The 14,038-nt window shown below is 50.3% G+C and overlaps 1 protein-coding gene and 1 long non-coding RNA gene across 3 annotated transcripts; both read right to left on the bottom strand.

Moving 5' to 3' along the window:
* Window positions 1-354: 354 nt before the first annotated feature.
* On the bottom strand, window positions 355-5,774 carry LOC311438159. The gene is made up of 2 exons (XR_014693949.1): window positions 5,692-5,774; window positions 355-889 (listed from the first exon to the last, which is right to left on the bottom strand). It is a non-coding gene; the product is annotated as an uncharacterized lncRNA (long non-coding RNA).
* Window positions 5,775-7,212: 1,438 nt separating this feature from the next.
* On the bottom strand, window positions 7,213-13,738 carry RHOV (ras homolog family member V). Of its 2 annotated transcripts, XR_014693286.1 has the most exons (4): window positions 13,386-13,738; window positions 10,126-10,184; window positions 7,794-9,819; window positions 7,213-7,627 (listed from the first exon to the last, which is right to left on the bottom strand). XR_014693286.1 is itself a non-coding variant. In XM_084519929.1 (3 exons), exons 1-3 carry the CDS (start codon window positions 13,579-13,581, stop codon window positions 9,379-9,381), a joined length of 696 nt encoding a protein of 231 aa, XP_084376055.1. In that variant the 5' UTR covers window positions 13,582-13,738; the 3' UTR covers window positions 7,213-9,378. The 2 variants fall into 2 exon arrangements, 1 of the variants encoding a protein (XP_084376055.1); XM_084519929.1 differs by having other exon boundaries at window positions 7,213-9,819.
* Between the last annotated feature and the right edge of the window lie 300 nt (window positions 13,739-14,038).

Genomic DNA, 14,038 nt, shown 5'->3' with positions numbered 1-14,038 from the left:
AATTACAGAAATCTGTCCTGGCTGGTGGACTGATTGGAGGGAAGAGGAGAAACAGAGGGGGAGTGGTCCTCATGGCATTATCCCAGCGGGCACCCCTCCCTTGTACTTCTCCAGCCTCATTCATAGCGTGGCAGGCTGCTCCCTGAGCAGCTGGAGAGGTTGTGCTGAAAGTCAGTGTCCCTTTGAAGTGCCAGATTTCTTTCTCTCTCCTGCAAAAGCTTTCTTAGAGCACTGGAGAGATGTGCAGGTAAGTGGGCTGCGGGCACCTGACTGTTTATTTGCACAGCTGGCATCTCTACAGGTTTCAGTGAGTGATGCCTACAGTCAACACTTACAAACTCCATGTTGGCAGACTGAGTTTAATAACAAAAATGTTTACTAGTAAGTAATGACAACATTAATGGTAATAACAATGGATTTCACTTTATTTCCAACTGCTAGAGCATTTCTCCGTTTCTTTTCTGGCATGTATATTTCTAATTTTGTTATGACCCACACAGTTCCCTGGGATTTCTGTAAGACAGAAAACATTCCCTCTAGGAAACCATAAATCCCTTCTCTCCCAAATAATCATCATGTGCTGTTCACCTCTGAGGAATCGCTTTCATGTCAGGAGCCAGGGAGTCCCTTCCCACAAAGCCAAGGGATCTTGAAAGCCCTCCTTCCAGCCAGGCCTCTTAGGGCATCTAGGTTCAGAGCTGCAAGGGCTGCAGGTGCGACTCATTTCTGCTCAGCAGGAAGATGGGAACCCAGGAGCTGTCCAAGTCAGGAGCGGTCAGTGTGGTTGGGTTGCTCCAGGCTGCACCCAGACTGGCTGCCGAGAACGGGTCTGCGGTCCAGCAGCACTGTCTGTATTGCAGTGGATGTTCACCAAACAGGACAGTTTCACCTGAGAATTTATTGGAAAAAAAAGTTAATCTATCAAAACCTGAAAATGTTGGTTAGATAATTCCTGGCCAGAACCAACCTGTAACCCTGTTCTCAGTTCCACCAGGTGAAGTGAAAAGACAGGGATGTGAAGTACTTGGGGCTTGCTCCATGCCAGGAGAATTTCCCAAGCGTGGAATGACCAAAGGTGCTGAGGTCTCCAGGCGAAGGAGATGTCTGGAAGAACCTTGCAGGGGGAAGCGATCTTGCAATGAATCACCCTAGGCTCAGGTCTGATATCCCTGCCTAAAGATGCAAAGGTAATTGCCTCTGATTAATGCTGGCAAACCTCTGTGAACTCCAGCGAGGATATGAAAGGACTGACATGCCTCTTTGAGATGGGGTAAGATAGAGTACAGCCAAGTGTGGGAAGAAAATTAAGCTGAGATGTAGTTTTTAATTACCAATAAAGCCATGCTCTAGGATGGAGAGCAGGACTTGGTCTCTTCCTATTCTGTTACGCTCCTTCAAGTATAGAGAGGAGGTTAAGGAAGGGCAGCTAATTCCTGCTGTAGACTTCTGTTTGTAACAATTAAATATTCATGCTGGCCCCTCAACCTTTCTGTAATTACTTAGACCACAGATGTGGCCAGAGATTTCCAGCAGGTGCCAACAAAACGTGGAAGGGCAGCATGGGTGAAGTCAGCACTCAGCAGAAGCAAGCTGCCCCTTTACCATGAGGCAGGCTGGGCTCCAGAGCGTGCTGTTACCTCCTTCGCTGGTCAGAGCTTGCTGGCTGTGACCTAGCTTGACATAGCCACAGCAGGTAGCATGGCAGCCCGGCAGCAAAGCCTTCAGCCATCAGCTGCTTACACAGAAATCTGCTCTGAAATTTGTACTGCTCTCATCTGGCTGATCTTCTCTCCCAAACTATGCAGAGGTGTCTCAAAAGCCAGAATCTCTTTCTCCTCTCCCCATCCTACAAGATGATGTACTCAGGATGGATGCTGATGCTGTTCTCCACCCACAAGTTCTGATCTTGTTCGGGATCAGTTCCTGCTGCTGCTGGGCTCCCAGACCTCTGGCATGGTGGCTTCTCATCCATTTGGGCTGAGGCTGTGCCCACATAGGCCTGCCTGTCTGTACTACAGAATCAACAGATCCTGACACGAATGTCTTATGTTCTGTGTTTTGGGTCCATCACTTCACTTTTCTCTGACAACTTGATGAAAGTACCATGTAAATAAATACCACATTTTATCCCATAATCTCCTGAACCCAAAAGCTGGAGCTATAATCACAGTGCTTGGTCTCCCAGATCCACTAAAGAGTAATGAAGACTGGTGTCCGGACACGTCAGGGCTTTTGTCCCGTTTTGAGGAACATGAGGAGAAATGCCTCGATGTTCCTGTCAACAACCCTTCCTTTGCTATGGCACCCTGTGAAGACCCCTTAATAAACCTGTGTCACATCCCACTGAGGGGAGGGATCTCCCTTTTTCAAATGGAAAATGGAAAGTCGTTCACCCAGGACCACACAGGGGAATGATGTTAAAGCCTGGGTTAGCACTTCCAAGCTGCTGGTGACTAAAACCATGTTTAGACTTTTCCTCTCTCCCAGCACCTGCTGCAGCGCCTTCATCATCTGAAAAGACATGTTTGGAGGCAATGAATAAATCCACTGCATGGAAAGGCAGGACCAGGAAGCTGTTCCCCTGCTCCTACTGGTACTCATAAGGCAGCTAACCAGCTGTCTCAGGATGTCACGCTCCTCTCAGGGTACAGCTGTATTTTCCTGTGTAGCACATAATCCCTGTATTTCAGGCTTAGAGTCTTTTGATGGGAGTCTCATGCATGTAAGATTTTACTGTTATATGCTAATAACTTTTTTTATTCTACAGATCTGCTTGGCTTAAAAGAAGCAAAACCAATCACCCTACGGAAGATATCACAGCCTAACATAACCTCACCTATCCTCCCTGCAGATTAGGCACTGCTGCCCAGATAATATTCCAGAGTGGCTGACATCTTTCATCTGCTCCATCTTATTAAAACCCCTTAGCAGAGGCATGAATATTCATCGGCACTATATATAGCACTGTGCATATTACTACCCGCAGCCGGGAGTACAGCTCGGGTACCCACTGATCCGTACGTTTTGGTTTTTGCAAGGCTTTTTTCTCTGCAGCCGCCGCGACTCTCGCTGGCTGGCGGCTCCCGTGCCGTGCGAGGACTCTGCTGCTCTGCTTTGCTGGCAGAGATTGCACAGGGTTTCAAAGCCTCGCTCCACCGTGGTTATTAAAGGCTTTTGTTTATCTTGTGAAATCTGCCCCGTGAATGCTGACACCGGCTGAAGTGCTGGGAGAGTTTCCCTGACTCTTCCTCTCGCTGTCTCTCACGGGTCTATTCCCATGAAAACGATCTCAGGTGTGCGGTGCGTCATCATCCCACCCCAGGCGCTTTCTGGCTTACTGGCAGCGAAGATGAATGCGCAGTTTCTGAAGCTCTGCCCATGCCCTGGTGCTCCTCCTGCCTCCCAGCCTGCTGCAGGGACCCGGGGCTCCCAGCAGGAGAACAGCCCATGCTCGGCAATACTGCCTCAAGCCCATCTGTGCTGCTCAGGCAGCATTTTCCCAGCCTCTCTCTCCCATACAGCCCTGCAGGGACCCAGCCTCTGCTGGGAGAGCCGAGTCCTCTCACGATGGGCCCTGCTGCAGCACATGGTGCTGATTGTCCCCTCTGGGACATTGGAAGCACTGCGGAGAGAGTCCTCAGCCCACGACTTCTTTCAGCTTGTCCTGGCCCTTCTCACAGTGGAGGAGCCAGCTCTGCCATGCTGTGGGCTGCACAGCCTGCAGGAAACCCCTGCATGGGGGATGCTCTGGGAAGGGGGCTCAGCTTGACTCGCCACATCCATCCTCTGCAGGACAGTGGAGGTGCCTCCAAAGGAGGCCAAACTGGCCACCCATGGTGTCACAGAAGGGCTCCTGCCACCAGCTGATGGCTGTGGGGAGCAGCAGGCACAAGCCCCTGGCCCAGAGGCCCCAGCCTGGCTCCTTGGAGCAGCGCTGCCCTCCGTGCCACAGGCCTCGGGAAGGTTTCAGCAGAGCCTGGCTCGCTTTCTGAGAAAACAAGGAAAGGGAGCTTTACCCTAAACCCTGGGAAGCCCGTGTATTTTCATTGTATTTTAATTTTAAGAGATTGTCTGCCCCGCCCAAGATTATCTCATGGGAAAGAAAAGCCTGGCTCAGTGACTCGTGGTGAAACTTGTCCCCGAGCCAAATTTCCCACACCTGACGTTCCTCCATAGGAGCAGAAACCAGTGTATTTCAGTTCACAACACCGCCCCGGGCGCAGCGCTGGGGGTGAGGGGATGGAGGGGGAGGATGGGACCCACATCTCCTCCTGCTCCTCCAGAACGAGTCGGGCCAGTCTGGGTGCCGAGCGGCTGGGTCCGCGAGCTGGAAAGGGCACGGTGTCACCCTGGGAACAGGCATCACGTGGGGCCGCAGCCCAGGGAACCTGTCTCAGGGATACGTTGAAACATACCCTGCTCTCTTGTGCAATAGGTCTTTGCAAGTACAATGCTGTATTTATACGGTGGGAACGGAGAGCCCAGGGCTGGACTCTGGCAGATGCATGAGTAAGCAGCTTCCAGGAGGCTCGGGTGCCAGCTGGGCCAGCGCTTTGATTCCTCTCCTGGGAGCAGATGCATGCTGTGAGCTGGGTCTTGACCAGCATCTTCCAGCACAGGGGGGTCAGTTTTGGACCCGTCTTGTAAAATTTGAGTGTTTTTTTCATGCAAACACATTATCTTCTGGATGCACTAAAGCATGATTTTTAGCATGGCTCCAAGAGAGGCAACGAAGTAAAAGAGGGCCAAGATATTTAAGCAGCCCAAGCAGGCCCAGGTGTCTCCTGGGCACAAATGACCTTCAGCAGAGCTGAGAGAAAAGCAGCCACACCAACATACGGGCTGCAAGAGGACCAACATTTCTTCTAACCAGCACTTATCTGAGCAGTGCCTCTGCTCGCTGCAGGGCCTCCTTCAGGGGCTCCCATGTGGCTTTCCATGGGGCCACCAGATCCACACAAGAGGGATTAATCCTGCATGGGGCTGGGGCACCAGGAGCAAAGCTGCAGCAGGCTGCTTGTGCTGCCGCTGCAGCTGGGAAAAGTCAGCCGGCCCCCTGCTTCCAGGCTGAAAGTGGTTGCTCCAAATTTAATGATATTTATCCATGAGACAAGGTGAAGAAAAAGCTGATTAGCACTTGAGGATTAAATCTGGGGGCATTAAGAAGGTGATAAGGCTGTTAACCTTATCGGTTAACCCTCTCAGGAAATGGGGGAAGGTGCCATGCATGTGGTAATTGCATTTCAGTGGGGCTCAGGGAGTCCAGTCCCTGCTTGTCCCCACTGCTGGGCTCATGTCAGCTCCTGACCTGGTAAGAATTGAGCCTGTCCCTTCGAAGTTAATAGTACGTAACCTGCAGGGCACAGAGTTCTCCCAAAGGGCCCTTTGGGACTTGCCTTCAGGCTCTGGAAGAAGGACATGTTGAGTCAGACAAAACTTGGTATTATTTTGGGGATTAATTCTCTTTAGTGGAAGCTCAGGAAAACATTTTTAGCTAGGATCTTACTTGGCACAGCTAAACCCATTTAGGATATGCTATGTACAAAGAAAGGAAACAAAAAGGCCCCCTCCACACCACGTCCCTACCATTGCTGGCAGCAGAGCACCAGAGCATTGCTCCTTCGGAGCTGGCAGCTAAGAGCAGCAGCTAGCACACCGGTTTCATGCAGGACCACACGACGTGGTGCTTACCTGCACTGAAGGACTTGCGGTGTCACTTACACTGCTGGGAACCCCCTTATGAGTTACTCTGCTGGATTGTGCAGGAGTCTGCTGACCAGGACCCGAGTCAGAGTCCTAAGCAAGAAAGCAGATACTAGAGTCCCTACCCTACACGTACATTTTTTTGGCATTTTCTGCTGATTGTTGTGCTACTGGACAAACCAGATCAAATAAGGATCCCTTCTGGTCTAAAGTAAGTGACACTTGGGTGGAATCGTGCTGGCCTAGCACTGGGCTTGGCTGGCTTCATCCAGCCTGGTGGGGTGGTTTGTATTAGCAACAGTCTCCCGGGAACAATCCTGTGCTCTCAGCACCATCCCAAAACACAGGCTGGTCAAGCAGCACTGCAACGCGGAAACAAGCCCGAACTGTGCCTGAGCCAAGCAGAAGCACAGGTCCAGTGCTCCAAGGCTCTCTTCAGGGAGCCTGGGGTGGCTTCGTGAGGACACTCCATTTAATGAGTGAGATAGCTTCACCCCCACCCTTCCCAGGAGCCTGGCTGGGTTTTCAGGTTTCAGGGAGTTTTAGTGTGCTTATTGTGCACATGACAGGATATGGCTCAGCGGAATGACTCACTCCATGTGAAGTTAATTCACACTTTCCTGCTATTTCCATTCACAGGTCTTTCTGCAAGCTTGAATGCTGGGAAGCTGCGAAGCTGGGAGCTGGCTCCAAATATCCTCATAGGTTGCTTTACACCTGAACACAGCAGATTGCAGAAGGATGGAGTAGTCTCAGGCTTTGGTTAAAAAAAAAAAAAAAAAAAAAAAAAAAAAAAGATAAATCCCAAATCATCTTTTAGCAGGAGTAATTCCCTATTCCCTTCTAGTTTCTGATTCTCATGTGCTCATCACCTGTGCTCCACTGTTTTGTTTTTTTTTTTTTTTCCATTTGGGGCCCCAGATGTGGACAGATAGAAGCGCTCCTCAGCTTTTACATACCTATTTTGCTGATGTAAAGCTGAAAGGATGAGTCCTGTGAGCTTCTTAGATAGAGCCTTTGTGTCGTATGTGTCATGAACAAAACTTTTCAGCACTTGAGTAGTGCTTAACTATCAAGTTAAGAAGCGAAATGAGGCTGATGACTAAAATTACCCACCAGCTAATGACAGAGCAGCATGCTGTTATTAAGGCTCCTGATACAAGTCCCATATGGGCTTGTCTCAGTGAGTGCTCTGGGGGCCTCCAGACAGGTCCCTGGATGGTGCCTTCTGAGGAGAGGCACTGACAGCCTTGCAGACTTGCTCCTGGTCCTCCTCAGCAGCCTCCACCCTGAGGGGCAGCTGAGGGAGATGAACAGTGAGGCAACAGGAGCATCTCGGAGGGTTTCAGCAATGGGGGGAATTTTAATCTTTGCCAGCGTGGGTTTAGACAGGGAGTGAGAAGTGGGACAATTCCCCTCTTGCCCCGTTGTCAGTAAAATGGAGTATCTCCTCCTTCATCTGTAGACCCAGCTTACTTTGCACTGACAAAATGACAAACACAAATTGCAGACGTTAAAAAAGATTTATTTGCACAAATATTTGACACAATCACAGAGGAAGAAAGCAGCTCTCAGTACAGTTTCTTTTCCAGAATGAAAGAATCCCTGTTTTATACCAAGTTACTGCAGGACAACACCTGCTCCCCCCTGCATGAGGGGAAGCTGCTGTTCTTTACACCTGTGGGTTTGCTCTGTACAAGGTTGGCACGGTCCTTAGCAGGTCACACCAGAGCCCGTGGTCTCACAGGTTCAAGAAATGCGTAAAGACCCAACAGACAAACTGAATTTGTGGTGCTCTAGCTACCGCCTTCGCACTCTCCATCTTAGGACCCCCCGCTGGACCCAGCTGGCATTTAGGTGGGGGGAGTCCTGTCAGCTCGCAGCTCATTTTGACACCAGTCTGTTCAGGTCTCTGAGCCCTATCCTACGAGCAGCTCCGTGGCTGCGGGCCTCAGCCCTCTGCAAGAAGACTTGCCCACCCAGGAAGCCAGCAGGCTTGTGTCACATCCTGGGGGCTACATGAGCTGTGTCACAAAAAGAGACAGTTGTGAGAGATGTTCGCAGGCTTTTGTTTGGATCCAGAGCCACACTGCATTGCTTGTACTTGTTCTTGAGCAGTCCCAAGTGTGCGTGACTTTGGTGCAGGGCAAACAATCCCCATACATCACATTATTCCAGAGCGTTCCCAAAGTGATGGGCCATAGCCAGATGCAGAGAACCCCCTGAGTATTAAAAGCATTGCTTGCCAAACCTGTGATACTCTCTGCTACATAAACCAGAACGAAATGTCTCTGTGAGAGAAGTTTTCGAAATCAATGCAAGTTCTGCAATGAAGTGTGAGTACTCACTGGGAAATGAATCCCCTGAGAAACAGGGGAGCAGGCAATGGAACAAACATGGCAAATGTCTTTCTCTGGCAGGAACTTCATGGGTTTCCCTTGCTTTTGGTTTCAGCAGATCAAGCAGTGATTTTTAAGAAAGGAAAGCACAAGACAAAGAAGCCCTGAGCCCTCCATTCCTTGTTCTGCAACTTCACAAAGGTAAATTCTGCTCTCTGGTCTAGAGCTCCAACAGCGAATTTTACTGACCAAGAGGAACTATCTCCCTACAAACCCCTCCTTTTGATTCAAAAGTTAATGCATGGACACTATCCTGTGAAACTGAGATCACTAGCAGATTTTCCCAGTCCCTAGAAGAGTCCCTGAATCCCTCAACTACGCAGAATCACAGCTGTCATTCAACAGCGTTCATTCTTCTTCCCTTCCCCATCTTTCTTCCTTCCATCTCTCTTTTTCCCCTTTTATTCCCTTCCTTTTCTATCTTTTCTCTCTCTTTCATTACATGCATTACGTTCCCATCTACATTTCTCCTCTTGGCAGTGTTACAAACCCTTCACTGACACAGTTTGGTCTCCGCTAGGCAGACAGAGCCACCCGTCACTGCTCCTCACCTGTTCTTTCTCTCAGATTACCACACACACTGAGATTTTTTAAACAGGTCCCAAGCTCATGACTGCCTCCTCAGATGGTGCTACAGCACTGGCACTCACTGGAGTCCACAGTCCTGTTCAGAGATCATTTTGCTTAAAGAAGCAATGCAGTGCATTTTTTCGTCAGCCAGCTAACGGCCTTTATTTAGAAAAAACCTCAAGGGCACTCACAGTACAGGGCCTTTAAGAAAGAATGCTGCTTTTTCACAGCCAAGTGACTTCTACCTATTTTGTCAAGCAGAATCAGAGAGGAAACCCAAGTTTACAAACTCAGCAGCCTGTGTTTGACCACAGTGCAGTCGCACATAACTGCCCCTGCCCTACTCACTCTGCCAGGACTCTGAAAGCGTCTTAGTTTCAGACAGAAAAATGGCCATTTTGAACAATGCAAGGTACCTGCCTGCTCTGCAGTACTGAGTCTTGGTGTATTAAAGGCTCCCATTAGTCTGGGACACTACAGACGTGTCCAGCAGGTACTTAGAGCTGCCTGGGCAATTCCACATCCTGGCACATCTGAACTCCAGTTCGTGTCTCCCAGGCATCTCAGACAGTAACCCAGCAAGAGCCAGGTTTCCAAGCCCAGCAGCTTATCATATCCTCCTCGCTGGGACCACAGGAGCAGTCACTCCAAGAAGGTGCGGAGCAATACTGGCATCACGTTTCTTTTTTTCCCCCCTAAAGCAGCTTCAGACAAAGCAGAAGAACTTCTTCCAGCGGCACTTGGAGAGAGTTTTGATGCCTTTGGCTGTCATCTTCTTTTCTTGCCGTGCCTTGTGTTCAACACCGCTGACAATGGCCATGTCGAACACTTCTTTGAGGTTCTTCTGGGTCAGTGCTGAGCACTCCAGGTAGGCTTCAGCCCGGATTTTATCTGCTAGACCTTCTGCCTGAGGCCGGGGCACGGGCTTCACGTGGTAGCGATCCAGGCTGATGAGGACATTGACATCATCCCGCAAGTCTGCCTGTGTCCCCACTAGCAGCACCGGGGCCCGGGGGTTGTGAGTTCGTATCTCAGGGATCCATTTCTCAGTAATGTTTTGGAAGGAGCTTGGATTTACCACGCTGAAGCAGACAAGGAATACGTCAGTGTCTGGGTAACAAAGCGAGCGCAAACAGTCAAAGTCCTCCTGCAGAGAAGAAAGGGGAAAAAAACAAGTCTTCACTGGGCTGAACTCTAACAGTGTGATACTACAGAGCCTTTTTCACACATTAGCTAGGACAGCAACGCCCCATAGGCATCGTGCTGACTTTGTGGCCATGCCATGCTTCAGGCAGTCTGTCATTCACCCGTCTGTGCCCGCCACACCAGTGAATGGCTGATGCTGGTCTGGCACATCTCCTTCCTTCCCACTGAAACACTGCCTTCCTCAAAAGCCTGCAGACAGTCCCCGTCCCACGGGACCAGAGCTGACAGCTCCTTTGAGAGAACTCACCTGGCCAGCAGTGTCCCACAGCTGGATCCGGACTGGAGCTCCATCCACCAAGACCTGCACTGTAGCAGAAAGAGAATATGGATAAGTCTAAGGAAACTGCCCAGCACACACGCATACATTTTTCCCCAGAGCACTCCATTTGGTATCCTGCTAAAGAGACCCCTGAAATCACTTCAGTCTGTCCTTCCTCACAGACCTCACTGAAACAGCTGAAGTTTGCACTGAAAATGTTATGAGACCAGCTCATTGACTTTCCGATTTTATGAGAAAACCTCAGGTGTTTTGGGCTGTTTTCCAGTATTTTCAAAGAATCATTCCATATTACCATTTCCTTAGAGAGAAGAAAAGCCCTTAGCTGAACAGTGCCTTGAGAACAACTTGTTGTTCTTCCACACCCCAAGAAAACAAGTAAGGATAAACACAAACAGAACTTCAGCAACTTGCTCCTAGCTTTTTGGCCCAGGGTGGAAGCTCAAATCAGTCTTCATTAAATGAGTTATTGGATGTTTTTCTCATCCATTAAAAAAAAAAAGTATTTCCATAAGTGCCCCAGCTAAGGAAAAACAAATGCCTAAAACCATCTTTGAAATAAAAAAGCTATTAAGGAAACGGTGATTAGTGAAATCCCCTTCAGAGACTATCTGCACACCAAAAAACTGCTGAGTTACAGATGTAAGGTCTGCTTCCATTTCACTCCCTAATCACAGCAAGCCTTCATGTGGTATCAGCTGACTCAGACTGAGGGCTGGCAGGACCTCTGATGGAAATCTGGAATGAAACTGTTAGATGTTTAAGTGCACAGACACCACAGAGACTGGCTAGGAACTGAGGCAAAAGAGAGAAAGATATCAGGGGAACTGGAAATCACTTTAAAGTCTTGACAATGTGGATGGGGCTGTGCTTTGCTGAATAGAGGTAGACATCCTGTGCTAAGGTGACAATGGCTGGCACTTGACACTAGCTAGCTAAACTGCTTCTCTATGCCCAGAATGAGGTTTATTGTCCTTTTCTTCTTGTTGTTGTTTAAAAAAGAAAAAAGAAAAAAAGAGAGAATTAGATCACTCCTCTTTTATTCCTTAAGTAATTAGCCAGGTGACAAAAGTGACAGAACCAACTGACGTGGAGAGTTTGAAGCAAACTCTTGGAGGAGAGCTCTCCTCCCTGGAAGTCTGGGGAGAAGAAGGGAGACACAGAGAAAGCAAGAACTGAAATTTGGTTGGAGAGAGCAACGAAAGGAAAAATGAAGAGGTGGGTGCATACACCACTGTGCCACTCCTCAGTGAGTAGCTGAAAGTCATTGCTTCCCTGGGACTGGGAAACGGTTGGGTTGTTACCATATCTTTGCCCCAGAGGAGGAAGAGAAACCTGTTCCTGATCAAAGAACCTGCTAGATCCTGACTTGATCTTCGAGGCACTGGGCATTTGCCTTTCTAGTATCTGGTTTCTTCTGCCTCACAAGTGCGCTGAGAGAATGAATTAGCATCTCTGAAACGTTTTACAGTCTTCAGAAGAAAGGCACCACATATATTACCTGCTGCTCCAGTGCTTGCACAAGGCTTTTTCGTACCTGCTGCTAGCCTAAGCTACGCCAGCAACTCCACGACAAGCCTCCAACTACCGCCCGCACCAGGTACACACCCTGAGGATGAGGCTGGATTTCGGTACAATAGCGTAGGGGCCGGCAGAACAGGATAGCCTGGTGGGGAAAGGTCACCAGGTATGCGTTTCACTCAAGACTGCTGTGCCTGGCAGTGACACCCAGCCTGCTGGCAGCGCCCAGATGGATGCAGCTGGGTCACAGTCCCAGCACTGTTCCAGATAACGCAATGCTTTCTCCTATCTCGTTGCCTTCTTTAACTTGTACCGGCTTTATAGCCCTTTGACCTTACACCCCATTGACCAGAATTTGAGTTGGGATGTAAACAGTGAAGCTCGCCTTTGCTGGCAGCTTCAATTGCAAGTGATCCCCAAGACAGGAGGGAGTTGGGCTGAAATTTCCAATGTGGTTCCTGAACTGTGCTTAGTGAATCCAGGGAAGGGCTTTTTTCAAGTTTATCCCATTAAGAATAGGAGTGGGAAAGAAAATTCCTCTCTTCTCCCATTTTTTTGCTCCTCCCAATAAGAAGAAAGTGAACTTTGGAAGACCCATTTTTAATGACATTTTTGATTTCTATCAGTTGCAAATGCTATGCACCTCTGGAAGTCAGGCTCAGTACTGAGACATTCAGATTGGGGCTAACCCTGCGTGCAGCTATCCTTGAATCACCTGCTGCTAGAAGGGAAGTCTCTGAACTCAGGCTGCCTCCACCTCTCTCTATCATTTTACTATAAATTTGCCCTTCAGAAAACACGGAGGCTGATGGCTGCAGTAACTTCAAACCTCTTACAGCCCTTCCATGGGCATGAAAGGAGCAGAGAGAACAGAAACCTTCCCATGGAAGAGCTCAAAGGCTCTTTATATCTCTTCCCAAAGGGCTGCTGGCACCCGAACACCACCACGATCCCAGTTTGTTCCCTTCAAGCAACAGAGGGAGAGCTTAGAGAGGATCAAGGGAAAATCAATAACTCCCAGTGCAAGAGTGAGCAACTGGGAGGACATTCAGACAAACAAAGCGTTGCCTCTGAGAGCCCATGAGACTATGACACATTGCAAGTCTAGTTCCTTGTCTGACTTGAGCCCATCTCTAATCTACCTATCTGTGCTATCGTGTACTGCACGTTTCTTCGGATCAGGTGAAGATCAGAAATCTTTCAAAGGGCTTTTAATTGTCCCGGGTTTTATACTAGAAGCTGAAGCCCAGAAGAAGAGTGGAGAACAAACACAAAGATGTCATTTACAGAAGTGGAAACTAACGAGAGCCCCTCAGCTGACAGGGAAGGCAGGCATTTTAGGCAGCCTTATACAGCTGCTCAATTCTTTTAGCAACCTCTGCTCCAGCCTCACTTCAGTGGACATATGGGGAAGAGCAAGTTTCTGCTGAACACCGGTTGACGGCAGAAACCCTATAGAGCAACGCTGTGCTGTTTCTGCAGCTAAAAAGCCACGAGGCCCCCTTGCCCCTACCCACAGAAGCCCCCCAGAGCAGGAAGGCGCCCAGCCCCCAGTCACCGCCACGCACACCTCATCCTCACAGCGGGGCTCCCGCTGCTGAACTCCACACGGCGTGGACCTGCGTCTGACCCAGAGGAACCACATCCAAGGGCTGGTTTCACCCAGCTCCACGTCCCCCCGCGTCCCGGCCACCCTCTGGGCGCCTCACCTGAGAAGGTGTCGAGGGCGGTGGGCTGGTACTCGTCGGGGTAGCCATTGGTGGTGTAGCTGACCACCAGGCTGGTCTTGCCCACGGCTCCATCGCCCACCAGCACGCACTTGATGCCCAGCTCCGGGCCGCTGCCCCGGGGCCGGCTGTGTCTCCGCAGGGCGGGCGGGTAGTCCAGCAGCTCCTGAGGGGGCATGGCACCGGGGGCACCGGGGGCTCAGCGGCGCGGCGGGGCCGCTGCCATGCCCGGCCGGGAGGAGGCTGTGCGATGCCGTGCGGGCTCTCCCCGGCCTCCTGTGTGTCGCCTCTCGCCCCGCTGCTCGGCTCCGCACCTGCTGCTCCACAGCCCGGCCCCGTTCCCCAGGCCCGCCCCGGCCCGGCCCCGCTCCCCTCGGCCCGCCCAAGCCCTCCCCGCGGCTGCCTCCAGCCGCAGTTTGTGGCTGAGAGCAAGCTGTGTACTTCACCCGTGTTAGCATAAGCTTAGGAAGGCGTCTTTAAGCCAGGCACGGCCTAAAATGCCGTTTCCCATGGCTGACTGAGGGTCACACACGCCGCAGCTCCTCGGGTTCATGAGTGTGCTCCTTGGGGACAGCCCACAGGGTTCCTGGGGCAAGGAGGCTTTTTCTCTGCAGCTTTCTCTAGCACTTTCCTTT

This window comes from Aythya ferina (assembly GCF_964211825.1).
Source record: "Aythya ferina genome assembly, chromosome: 5".
Taxonomy (NCBI): domain Eukaryota; kingdom Metazoa; phylum Chordata; class Aves; order Anseriformes; family Anatidae; genus Aythya; species Aythya ferina.
This window is presented reverse-complemented; position numbering and strand designations above follow the sequence as displayed.

Excerpts from the sequence above, each read along its gene's own strand:
- RHOV (XM_084519929.1), bottom strand. The coding sequence starts at position 13,581 with ATGCCCCCTCAGGAGCTGCTGGACTACCCGCCCGCCCTGCGGAGACAC. Across the intron at positions 10,185-13,385 it reads CGCCCTCGACACCTTCTCAG|TGCAGGTCTTGGTGGATGGA; the intron begins GTGAGGCGCCCA and ends TTTCTGCTACAG. Across the intron at positions 9,820-10,125 it reads TGTGGGACACTGCTGGCCAG|GAGGACTTTGACTGTTTGCG; the intron begins GTGAGTTCTCTC and ends TCTTCTCTGCAG.